Genomic DNA, 12,120 nt, shown 5'->3' on the forward strand with positions numbered 1-12,120 from the left:
AAGATGCAGACAGATTTCTTAAACACACTTCTGAATATTTCCTAACACTGATGTCACACACAGACAGCATAGATGGAAGGAAAGGACCCTATTTGGACATCGATGGCCAGTCACGGAGTGCAAGACATAACGTGACTTCCTTATGAACAATGCCACAGACAGGTCTTGCGAAATATTACATCCTGCTTGAAAGTGATTGGATACTTAAAACATTCTACCAACTGCAGTGCACCACAGACAGACATCAGAGAGGAACCAATAGAGACACATATCAGAGCAGCTACTCAACTACTGGTCATTGAAGTTAGAATCATTCAGTAGATATTACCATTACGAGTCAGTTAGAAAGGTAATCATAAGTAAGTTAACACTATAAGAGGTCAGACAGACTGAATTAGTTGATTAATTGATTGATTGGGGTAATCATTGATATTCGGTACAGTTCGTTAAGATGGCCAGCTACATCAACAAACAGGTGATTGAATTAAACAAAGTTACTGAAGAAAACCGAACAGAGCAACAAGGAGCGTGAAGACTGAGAACCATCTCTCAGGTACAAAGAATGATCTCTATCTTTCTCTCTCTCACACGCGAGGCAGGCAGTTATGAACGCACTAACTGAACGCATGCATGCACGCACACACACACACACACACACACACACACACACACACACACACACACACACTCACTCACTCACTAACACCACGTCATAGAAAAAACTTTTTTTTTTGGTTCTGTCTTCTGTGTGGTTCAGTTGGTACAGAGCGTGTGATTCAAAACCAGCTGGGGTCACGTACACTAAAATGTATCAATTCAATGTATTTTTTACTTCACTATTTGGAACTATTTAAAGACGATCAATTGAAAATAACCTTTTTAAACAACAACACAGGGGACACCCGCCACTGTATTTGGTAAACAGCTGAGGGACGGGGCTGGAAAAAATGTAACCACTCTCAAATTCATAGAGAGATATATGTATGCAAGGACTGACCATCGACGAGATCAAAATGATAGTTTTAACCATCTGAAGCTATATGGTGTTTTTTACAATTTCATTGTGAAACAAGCATATATTTTGGGTCGTGATGGGGTTAGACGTTTCAACTAAGCTCATGAGGCATTTACAGTAAAAGTTACATTTTCAAGTATTAATGGGGAAATATCATTAATTTAGAAATCACAGATTGCACATTTTAAGTCATGCTGCAGCTATATTGTGTAGTTTTGGCAATTTAATCATACAGTAGCTTCCTGTTTACCTTATTTGAGATGACTGCAAGCTTGAGCAAACATTTGCTGCCAACCCTCAATCTCAATATAGTCCCAAATGCTTCCCTATTAGCACAGTTAGCTTTGACCAGGGCCCATAGGGTCTGTTCAAACGTACTGCACCATATATGGAATAGGGTGCCATTTGGGACTTCCCCTTTTTAATGCACTATTTTTGACCAGGGCCCATGGAGCAGATATACAGTATAGATTTTATTATCACAATGTAGTTAAGTAATGACAAAGCAAGTATCACAATTCCAGAAATGTTTCAATATTTTTGACACACAAAAACACACCCGTTGTAATGATGTAGTACAAAGAAATGTGCACCCTGTTCACAACGGTCTCATTCTTTTGTGGCGCGTGAGTTTCAAGTTTGAGGAAGTTTACCCTAGCATTTCTACTGATCTGCGTGAGTTCTGATTTTCATGTGTATTTTCGTGGAACAGTTTAATTTCAATAACGTTTTTGTTTCTCAAAATCAACCAGCCTCTGCCATATGGACACATTGATACACCTTGATTGGCTTAATAAATTAGCTAATGGAACTAAGCAATATAGCCTATAGGCCAATGTAGCAGTAGTATAACTTCCATTGTCAACTAAGTAAAAATGTATAAACCCCACAAAGAATCACAGAAAATATCCTGATGAAAATGCAGGTTCTTTCAATCTCATTAATCTCTTTACTCTGCCTGTCTGCCTCCATTTCGGTCTTGACTTGCGATATCACTAGTGAAGTGCAAAGTTGTATCAAATCAATCAGTTAGTGAATGGCAACATTGTATCAAATCAATCAACTGGGTCCGGCCCAATGACTGTTTATATGGAGGTCCGGCCGAACCTGACGCTAGCGAACTTGCAACATTTAATCAACTAGCCTATTCCGGGCCCTCAGAGTTTCTTGTGCCAGTGAGATCGGGAGAGACGCAGCTGTTTTCACTCAAAGGGAGATGTGTTCAGGTATTTTTGACATTTTCACTGGATATATGCTATCTTCAGAACATGACATTTTGCTGTTTCACACCGTGGACTGGTGTTTATCGAAAGGAGAGTGTTGGAAAGATTGTTTAAATACTTTGAGGAACTAACATTCACAACTGAAATTCAATAATACTGACTTCTTTGACTTACTGTGTGTGGTGAAAAACAAAAATACTGAGAAGCTCAGCTTATTAGTGATGGTGAGTTAAAGCAATCAGAAATCAGACATCCCCAAATGGCACTTACCTACACTTGCATGCAGCAGGCCAGTTAGCCTACATCTATGCATGCTCTGGCACAAACTCCTCCGTCAATATGGGTCGGGTCAATTTTTGGTCAATTTACCGAATGAGGAGGTTAAGAGGACAGAGAAACCAGAAACATGCTCATTGCTGACATGGAGTACTCTAAACAAAACACAATGAAAACATTTACAAAACTCGTAACTGATCGTATGAAAGAAAACAAAACTAATCTTGGCACCACACTGCCAGGTCTCTGACCTCGCTGTAGGCCGTCTCATCGTCGTAGGTGATCAGGCCTACCACTGTTGTGTCGTCAGCAAACTTAATGATGGTGTTGGAGTTGGTCGCACCCAGTCATGGGTGAACAAAGAGTACAGAAAGGGACTGAGCATGCACCCCTGAGGGACCCCATGTTGAGGGTCAGTGTGGCGGATATGTTGTTGCCTACCCTCGCCACCTGGGGGCGGCCCGTCAGGAAGTCTAGGATCCAGTTGCAGAGGGAGTTGTTTAATCCCAGGGTCCTTAGTTTAGTGTTGAGCTTGGAGGCCACTATGGTGTTGAACGCTGAGCTGAAGTCAATGACGAGCATAGAGATTGTATCATCGTGTGGATCTGTGGGGAGGTATGCGAATTGGAGTGCGTCCAAGGTGTTTGGGATGATGGTGTTGAACTGAGCCATGACCAGCCTTTCAAAGCATTTCATGGCTACAGGTGTGAGTGCTACAGGGCGATAGTCATTTAGACAGTTTAATTAGGCATTCTTGGGCGCAGGGACTATGGTGGTCTGCTTGAAACATGTAGGTATTACAGACTGGGTCAGGGAGAGGTTGAAAATGTTGTAGAAACACTTTCCAGTTGCTCAGCACATGCTCTAAGTATGTGTCCTGGTAATTTGTCTGTGAATGCTAACCTGTTTAAAGGTCTTAGTCATGGAGAGCGTGATCACACAGTAGTCCGGAACAGCTGGTGCTCTCCTGCATGGTTTAGTGTTGCTAGCCTCAAAGCAAGCATAGAAGGTATACTACATTACCAAAAGTATGTGGACACCTGCTTGTCGAACATCTCATTCTAAATTCATGGGCATTAATATGGAGTTTGTCCCACCTTTGTTGGAACATTGCTGCGGGGACTTGCTTCCATTCAGCCACAAGAGCATTAGTGAGATCAGGCACGGATGTTAGGCGATTAGGCCTGGCTTGCAGTCAGCATTCCAATTCATCCCAAAGGTGTTCATTTGGGTTGAGTTCAGGACTCTGTGCAGGTCAGTCAAATTCTTCCACACCGATCTCGACAAACCATTTCTGTATGGACCTCGCTTTGTGCACAGGGGCATTGTCATGCTAAAACAGCAAATGGCCTTCCCCAAACTTTTGCCCCAAAGTTGGAAGCACAGAATCGTCTAGAATGTCATTGTATGCTGTAGCGTTAAGATATCCCTTCACAGAAACTATGGGGCCTAGCCCGAACCATAAAAAAACGTCCCAGACCATTATTCCTCCTCCACCCAACTTTACAGTTGGCACTATGCATTCGGGCAGGTAGCGTTCTCTTGTTATCCGCCAAACCCAGATTTGTCCGTCGTACTGCCAGATGGTGAAGCGTGATTCACCACTCCAGAGAACACGATTCCACTGCTCCATAGTCCAATGACGGCGAGCTTTACACCACTTTAGCCGACGCTTGGCATTGCACATGGTGATCTTAGGCTTCTGTGCGGCTGCTATTGTACTGATGTTGCTTCCAGAGGCAGTTTGGAACTCGGCAGTGAGTGTTACAACCGAGGATAGACGATTTTTACGCGCTTCAGTACTCGGCGGTCCCGTTCTGTGAGCTTGTGTGGCCTACCACTTCACAGCTGAGACGTTGTTGCTCCTATACATTTCACTTTACAATAATAGCACTTACAGTTGACCGGGCAGCTCTAGCAGGGCAGAAATTTGACTGACTTGTTGGAAAGGTGGATCATCATAGGAATGCCACATTGAAAGTCACTGAGCTCTTCAGTAAGGCCTTTCTACTGCGAGTTTTTTCTATGGAGATTGCATGGCTGTGTGCTCAATTTTATACAGCAACGGGTGTGGCTGAAATAGCCAAATCCACTCATTTGATGGGGTGTCCACATACTTTTGTATATATAGTGTAACTAGCTTGTCTGGTAGGCACGCGTCACTGGACCAATCGCTGCTGGGTTTCCCTTTGTAATAGTTTGCAAGTCCTGCCACATCCAACGAGCGTCAGAACCTGTGTAGTAGGATCCGATTTTGGTCCTGTATTGAAGCTTTGCCTGTTTGATGGTTCATCGTAGGAGGTAGCGGGATTTCTTATAAGGGTCTGGATTAGTGTCCCGCTCCTTGAAAGTGGCAGCTCTAGCCTTTAGCTCAATGCCGATATTGCCTGTAATCCATAGCTTCTGGTTGGGATATGTACGTCTGGTCACTGTGGGGAAGATGTCGTCGATGCACTTATTAATGATGCCGGTTACGGATGTGGTAAATTCTTCAATGCCATAGGATGAATCCCAGAACATATTCCAGTCTGTCATAGAGAAACAGTCCTGTAGCTTAACATTCGCTTCATTGCACCACTTCTGTATTGAGCACGTGATTGGTACTTCCTGTTTTAGTTATTGCTTGTAGTCAACAATCAGGAGGATAGAGTTATGGTCAGATTTGCCAAATGGAGGACAAGGGAGAGCTTTGTGTGTGTCTCTGTGTGTGGAGTAAAGGTAATTTAGAGTTTTTTCAGTTCCAGTTGCACAGGTCACGTGCTGGTAGAAATTAGGTAAAACAGACTAAAGTTTTCCTGCATTAAAGTCAACGGCCACTAGGAGTGCCACCTCTGGGTGAGCTTTTTCTTGTTTGCTAATGGCCATATACAGCTCCTTGAGTGAGGTCTTAGTGCCAGCATCGGTTTGTGGTGGTAAATACACAGCTACAAAAAATATAGATGAAAACTCTCTTGGTAAATATTATGGTCTACAGCTTATCATGAGGTATTCTAACTCAGGCGAGCAGAATCTTGAGACTTCCTTGATAACACCAGATGTTGTTAACAAAGAGACACACACCCCTCCGCTGAACTTCCCTGCCACCACCGTTCTGTCCTGCCGGTGTACAGAAAAACAGCTAGATTCATATTTACCATGTCCTTGTTCAGCCACGACGGGGCATACTTGAAATTTCACTGTACAGCCTTACCTATGGATTGTGGATCAATGAAAGGGGGTATCAGTCTACTCAGTTACACACACGGAACACAACTGTGAAGAGTTTACACAAATATTAGGATTGTGGGTTAGTTAGATCACAAACATGTCTAAACTACAATGGTTGAGTGAAAACAGAAAGAAGACAAAGAGATGTGTCAGAAGATGGGAACAACAACAGGATCATGTGGAAATCACTGTTACGAAATCAAAGCATCTCTGAATCATCCATGCTTTGGGTTTCAGATTAATAGAAGCATAATTTTCTTTTTTTTATATGTTCAGTGTAGGAGGAAATTGAATTGTGGAAGAGCCACAACTAATGTTTCCTCATAGTGACGCAAGAAAACATACCGATTTCCTCTCCTCACCAAGTTAAAGTGTGCAGAGGGGGTCTTCATAAGGTGATGCTGTAAAGGTTGTGATGTTGCAGTTTCTGTGTATGTATGTGTAACTTTATTTCCACTTGAGAGCAAGATACCCCTTGACACTGATCCTAGCTTGAAAATTACAAAGGTTAAGACAACAGCGTCACAATAATGCAGGGTTGCTAAACCCAGAAGCACAACATCGCAAGACTTCCTGGAACACTTGCAAAACAGACCAAACAGACCAGGCCGGCGTTTGGGGAAGTCAATGAGAGATGTGAAAAAATTCTTCCTTAGTTGTTAATTTTCTCAAAATCTAAAGGCACAACCTAGATTCAAGCCAATGTCTTAATTAGTTCTACATGTTATTACTCCAACCTCATGAATGTGACAAAAGCAACTTTATATGTCCTGTACATGGGCAAGTCGGCGCAAGATGACCGTTAGACCCAATGACGTGTTTCTGCGCATGAGCTTCTCTAGCCAACGTCGCCATGACATCGCCTACAAATGTGATCACGGATTTCTATTGGAGTCGCAGTTTAGCATATCTTCATACTGCACTGTCTTAGCTACCGCTCTGAATCAACCATGGGACCAGCTCAAGCATTGTAGCAATGCTGCCTAGGCAGAAGGCAAGCACTCGAGCAATTTTGACAAAAACAATGGATATATATTTTTGTTGTGCAAAATTGGTAGAATCTTAATTCAAATGATTCACAGCTGTAATTGTAGCAAAAGCTGCTTCCACCAAGTATTAAATCAGGGGGGTGGAGACTTATCCAATTATGATATTTCAGTGTTCTTTGTTCTATAACTTTCTTTCACTTTGAAAATGTGGAGTAGGTTGTGTAGATCTGTAGAAAATAATTTGAATTAAACCCTTTTAAGATGTCATTTTAAGGCAGCAAAATGTGATAAAAGATCAAGGGGGTGTAGACTTTCTATAAGCACTGTCCTGTAGCATAGTAGGTCTATAATATGTTACACCAGAAACACCTCCTCAGTCATTTCTTATCTGAAGAACTCAACAGCACTGTAGGCAGGATATATGCTTTGATTGAAATAAAATAGGCCTACAAGAAAGGCTAATAGTTATGTTAACACCTTCTGGGTTGATTACCTCACAAAACAGTAATTCAAGAAGATCTAAATGCATATTCCCATGAAAATGATTGTGAAGATTGGAATGCAGTTTGGACATTTCACCAGTAAAATGTGAATAATTATCATTCCAGATTGACAGTGATGTTTGCCTGTTTTGAAATTAGGTATGCCTAACTTGGTGTTTTGAGGTTATTAAAACATTATATCTTTTTATTGAGACAGTATGTGTGTGTGTAGGTAGACGTTTCAATTGGAGGATGCATTTTATGTATATTCTATAAAGATATTCCAAGACGACATCAGTTGTTACAAATTATGAGAAATTATGACATCATTATTTTTTTCAATGCTCTTAAATGAGTAACTTCATAATATAGCCTAATGTCAACAAACTTCTATCTCATGAGATATGGCTGGCTTGTGGCTTGTGTGGATATTTTAGTGGGCTGTATGGTGGTTAGCTAGTCTAGACTACCTGTGTTCTTTGTTTGTAAAATCAGGATGTGCCGCAACAAAAAAGTGAGCATGAGAGGGGGTGACCTGGGAGAGAGGGGAGCTCCCCCCTCCTGGTCAATACCTTTTAGTTTTAAAGTTAATTTCCTGAAATTGTACACATTTTGCCATAAGGAGTAGAGAAAATGTTGCCGTTTTAAAGCAAGCTTTCTGCTATTCTAATCATTTTGCCATGGACTGGAGAGACATTTTGCATTTTTAAAGCACATTTCCTGCAATTCTACACATTTTGTCAAGACTTATGACATGTTAATGATACATGAGTGAGAGTGACAAAATAAGTAAATGGGGGACCCTCTGGAGGCCAGGGCCCCTGGGAACATATCCTATGTGCCCGGTCGGTATTCGGCCATGATTGCAAAGAGTTTAGATAGCTGGCTGGGACTAACTGACAATCTAAAAATTGTTAGCTGACAAGGCTAGTAGAGTGACTGACGTAACAAGAGAAAAACTGCTGATGCACATCCTAATATCCAAATTGCACATTGTGTATTCACATTGTGTATTCTACTAAGTTGAAAGCCCGACTGAGTGGATGCTTTCTCAGATCTGTATTCAAACAGTTTTAAAGAGTTGTCATTTTTGGGATCTGTATTCAAAAAGTTGTAGTGACCTCTAAATAAACGATTTCTTCCCCGGAAAAATTGTTCCTTCCACAAAGTATAATTACAACTATATATACAGTGGGGAGAACAAGTGATTTGATACACTGCCGATTTTGCAGGTTTTCCTACTTACAAAACATGTAGAGGTCTGTAATTTTTATCATAGGTACACTTCAACTGTTAGAGACGGAATCTAAAACAAAAATCCAGAAAATCACATTGTATGATTTTAAGTAATTCATTTGCATTTTATTGCATGACATAAGTATTTGATCACCTACCAACCAGTAAGAATTCCGGCTCTCACAGACCTGTTAGTTTTTCTTTAAGAAGCCCTCCTGTTCTCCACTCATTACCTGTATTAACTGCACCTGTTTGAACTCGTTACCTGTATAAAAGACACCTGTCCACACACTCAATCAAACAGACTCCAACCTCTCCACAATGGCCAAGACCAGAGAGCTGTGTAAGGACATCAGGGATAAAATTGTAGACTTGCACAAGGCTGAGATGGGCTACAGGACAATAGACAAGCAGCTTGGTGAGAAGGCAACAATTGTTGGTGCAATTATTAGAAAATGGAAGAAGTTCAAGATGACGGTCAATCACCCTTGGTCTGGGGCTCCATGCAAGATCTCACCTCGTGGGGGCATCAATGATCATGAGGAAGGTGAGGGATCAGCCCAGAACTTACACGGCAGGAGCTGGTCAATGACCTGAAGAGAGCTGGGACCACAGTCTCAAAGAAAACCATTAGTAACACACTACGCCGTCATGGATTAAAAATCCTGCAGCGCACGCAAGTTCCCCCTGCTCAAGCCAGCGCATGTCCAGGCCCGTCTGAAGTTTGCCAATGACCATCTGGATGATCCAGAGGAGGAATGGGAGAAGGTAATGGTCCGATGAGACAAAAAAATAGCTTTTGGTCTAAACTCCACTCGCCGGTGTTTGGAGGAAGAAGAAGGATGAGTACAACCCCAAGAACACCATCCCAACCGTGAAGCATGGAGGTGGAAACATCATTCTTTGGGGATGCTTTTCTGCAAAGGGAGACAGGACGACTGCACCATATTGAGGGGAGGATGGATGGGGCCATGTATCGCGAGATCTTGGCCAACAACCTCCTTCCCTCAGTAAGAGCATTGAAGATGGGTCGTGGCTGAGTCTTCCAGCATGACAACGACCCGAAACACACAGCCAGGGCAACTAAGGAGTGGCTCCGTAAGAAACATCTCAAGGTCCTGGAGTGGCCTAGCCAGTCTCCAGACCTGAACCCAATAGAAAATCTTTGGAGGGAGCTGAAAGTCCGTATTGCCCAGCGACAGCCCAAAAACCTGAAGGATCTGGAGAAGGTCTGTATGGAGGAGTGGGCCAAAATCCCTGCTGCAGTGTGCGCAAACCTGGTCAAGACCTACAGGAAATGTATGATCTCTGTAATTGCAAACAAAGGTTTCTGTACCAAATATTAAGTTCTGCTTTTCTGATGTATCAAATACTTGTGTCATGCAATAAAATGCAAATTAATTACTTAAAATCATACAATGTGATTTTCTGGATTTTTGTTTTAGATTCCGTATCGCACAGTTGAAGTGTACCTATGATAAAAATTACAGACCTCTACATGCTTTGTAAGTAGGAAAACCCGTAAAATCGGCAGTGTATCAAATACTTGTTCTCCCCACTGTATCTCAGGTCTGACCCATAACACACACACACACACACAAAGACATGACACAAAAACACTGAAAAATGCTAATTGGTAGCAAGTCCCAGTGGAAGTCTTTTTATAATGATTTTACCTTGAATGTAAATATGCAAATAGCTGTATGTTTTCAGTGTCTTTTAATGTAATTATGTGCTTCTAACATGTCATACTGATATGGTAACCTCCTCTAAAACAACATTGAGATACAGTCCTCTTGTAGCTGGTCAGTACAAACCCCACCCTCTTCAACATGTGTTTGTGTGTGTGGGTATGTGTGAATGGGTACGTTGTGTATGTGTGTTCTCACATCAGTGTGTATCTCCTCAGGACCTGAGGATTCAGGGAGAAGACTCTACAGGATGGTTGCTGTGAGTTTTGGGATGCTGTGTGTTCTACAAGTCACGCTCAACATCTCTCTGAGACTAGTCTGTGAGTGAATTGTTATCTAATCATTACACTATATCAGTTTTTCACAAGGTCCCAAATTCAGATGAATGTTGTTATCTGCATGGCGCTTGCAAGCCTGGGTTATGGGTTCGATTCCCACGGAGGGCCAGAGGGGCCAGTATGCAAAATGTATACACTCACTAACTGTAAGTTGCTCTGGATAAGAGGGTCTGCTAAATGACTAAAATGTCAATGTAAATCTGTGTAAGAGCATTTTTAAGGAACTAGCAAACCTAATCCAAGATATTCTGTCCACTTCTAAAAAACTGTGTAGACCGGTCAGTTTTTAATGCCTGTCAGTACAGTAGCAAATGAAATTGCGTTTTCCCCAGTAGCTATATGTTTCAATCCTTTCCAGATAACAGAGGCATGGGAGATAAAACCAATGTGACTGCAGAGAAAGACCAGCTACAGACCAGTTACAACACCCTGACTAAAGAGAAAGACCAGCTACAGACCAGTTACAACACCCTGACTAAAGAGAAAGGCCAGCTACAGACCAGTTACAACACCCTGGCTAAAGAGAAAGGCCAGCTACAGACCAGTTACAACACCCTGGCTAAAGAGAAAGGCCAGCTACAGACCAGTTACAACACTCTGGTTGAAGAGAAAATCCAGCTACAGACCAGTTACAACACCCTGGCTAAAGAGAAAGGCCAGCTACAGACCAGTTACAACACCCTGGCTAAAGAGAAAGGCCAGCTACAGACCAGTTACAACACCCTGGTTGAAGAGAAAATCCAGCTACAGACCAGTTACAACACCCTGGTTAAAGAGAAAGACCAGCTACAGACCAGTTACAACACCCCCTGACTGAAGAGAGAGACCAACAAAAGAGGGAGAACAATGATCTCATGGCAAAGTTCTCTAATCTGAGTGAGATTACCTAATCAATTATCATAACATCACATTCCTAAAATGCAGTCAACTTGTATTTGTATTGTTCAATAACAGGTGCAGAATAATAATTCATGTTTTTGTGTTGTAGAACAAACCTGTCCTAAAGGCTGGCAGAAGTTTGAATCCAGTTGGTACTTCATCTCTACTGAGACTAAAACCTGGAGGGAGAGTAGCCAGGACTGTCAGGAGAGAGGAGCAGACCTGGTCATCATAAACAGTGATAAGGAACAGGTGTGAGAGAGAGAGAGAGAGAGAGAGAGAGAGAGAGAGAGAGAGAGAGAGAGAGAGAGAGAGAGAGAGAGAGAGAGAGAGAGAGAGAGAGAGAGAGAGAGAGAGAGAGAGAGATCAAACATCCTTGGTCAGTAATGTATCTTCCAGTATTTAACGCATTTAGCCTATTGCAGTTGACAATATCAGTATCTTTATCAACAACAGGAGTTTCTCTTTGGCCTCAATAAGAGAGCCTGGATTGGTCTGATTGACTCTGTTAATGAGGGATCTGGAAATGGGTGGATTGGCACACCACTGACCATAAGGTGAGATTTGTCCATCCAGGTGTGATAGAGACTTTTTTAGCAAATTACATATTGCTTCAAATCATGTTCATAAAAAATATTGCTTCCAGTCATAGATGTCATTCCATGAGCACTAACAATATATCATAGTAACCAAGTAATATTTGCATGTGAAAATATCATTTTAAAAAAATACAAATAATGGTTTGGTTGTTGGTCCACACTTGATAAGGCTATGCTCATTTTAA

General features: G+C 41.9%; 1 protein-coding gene across 1 annotated transcript in view; it reads left to right on the forward strand.

The window, feature by feature from the left end:
* LOC123485609 (C-type lectin domain family 4 member M-like) overlaps nucleotides 1–11,852 on the forward strand; it is a gene marked incomplete at its 3' end in the record, with an annotated part of 38,332 nt that extends 26,480 nt beyond the window's left edge. Inside the window, exons 5-9 of the mRNA XM_045216640.1 lie at nucleotides 10,323–10,439; nucleotides 10,816–11,211; nucleotides 11,265–11,333; nucleotides 11,446–11,588; nucleotides 11,793–11,852. Of these exons, the coding sequence (XP_045072575.1) occupies nucleotides 10,323–10,439; nucleotides 10,816–11,211; nucleotides 11,265–11,333; nucleotides 11,446–11,588; nucleotides 11,793–11,852 (785 nt within the window). The remainder of the gene's footprint in view (nucleotides 1–10,322; nucleotides 10,440–10,815; nucleotides 11,212–11,264; nucleotides 11,334–11,445; nucleotides 11,589–11,792) is intronic.
* Nucleotides 11,853–12,120: the final 268 nt, after the last annotated feature.

The sequence above is a fragment of the Coregonus clupeaformis genome, unplaced genomic scaffold (assembly GCF_020615455.1).
Source record: "Coregonus clupeaformis isolate EN_2021a unplaced genomic scaffold, ASM2061545v1 scaf0761, whole genome shotgun sequence".
Taxonomy (NCBI): domain Eukaryota; kingdom Metazoa; phylum Chordata; class Actinopteri; order Salmoniformes; family Salmonidae; genus Coregonus; species Coregonus clupeaformis.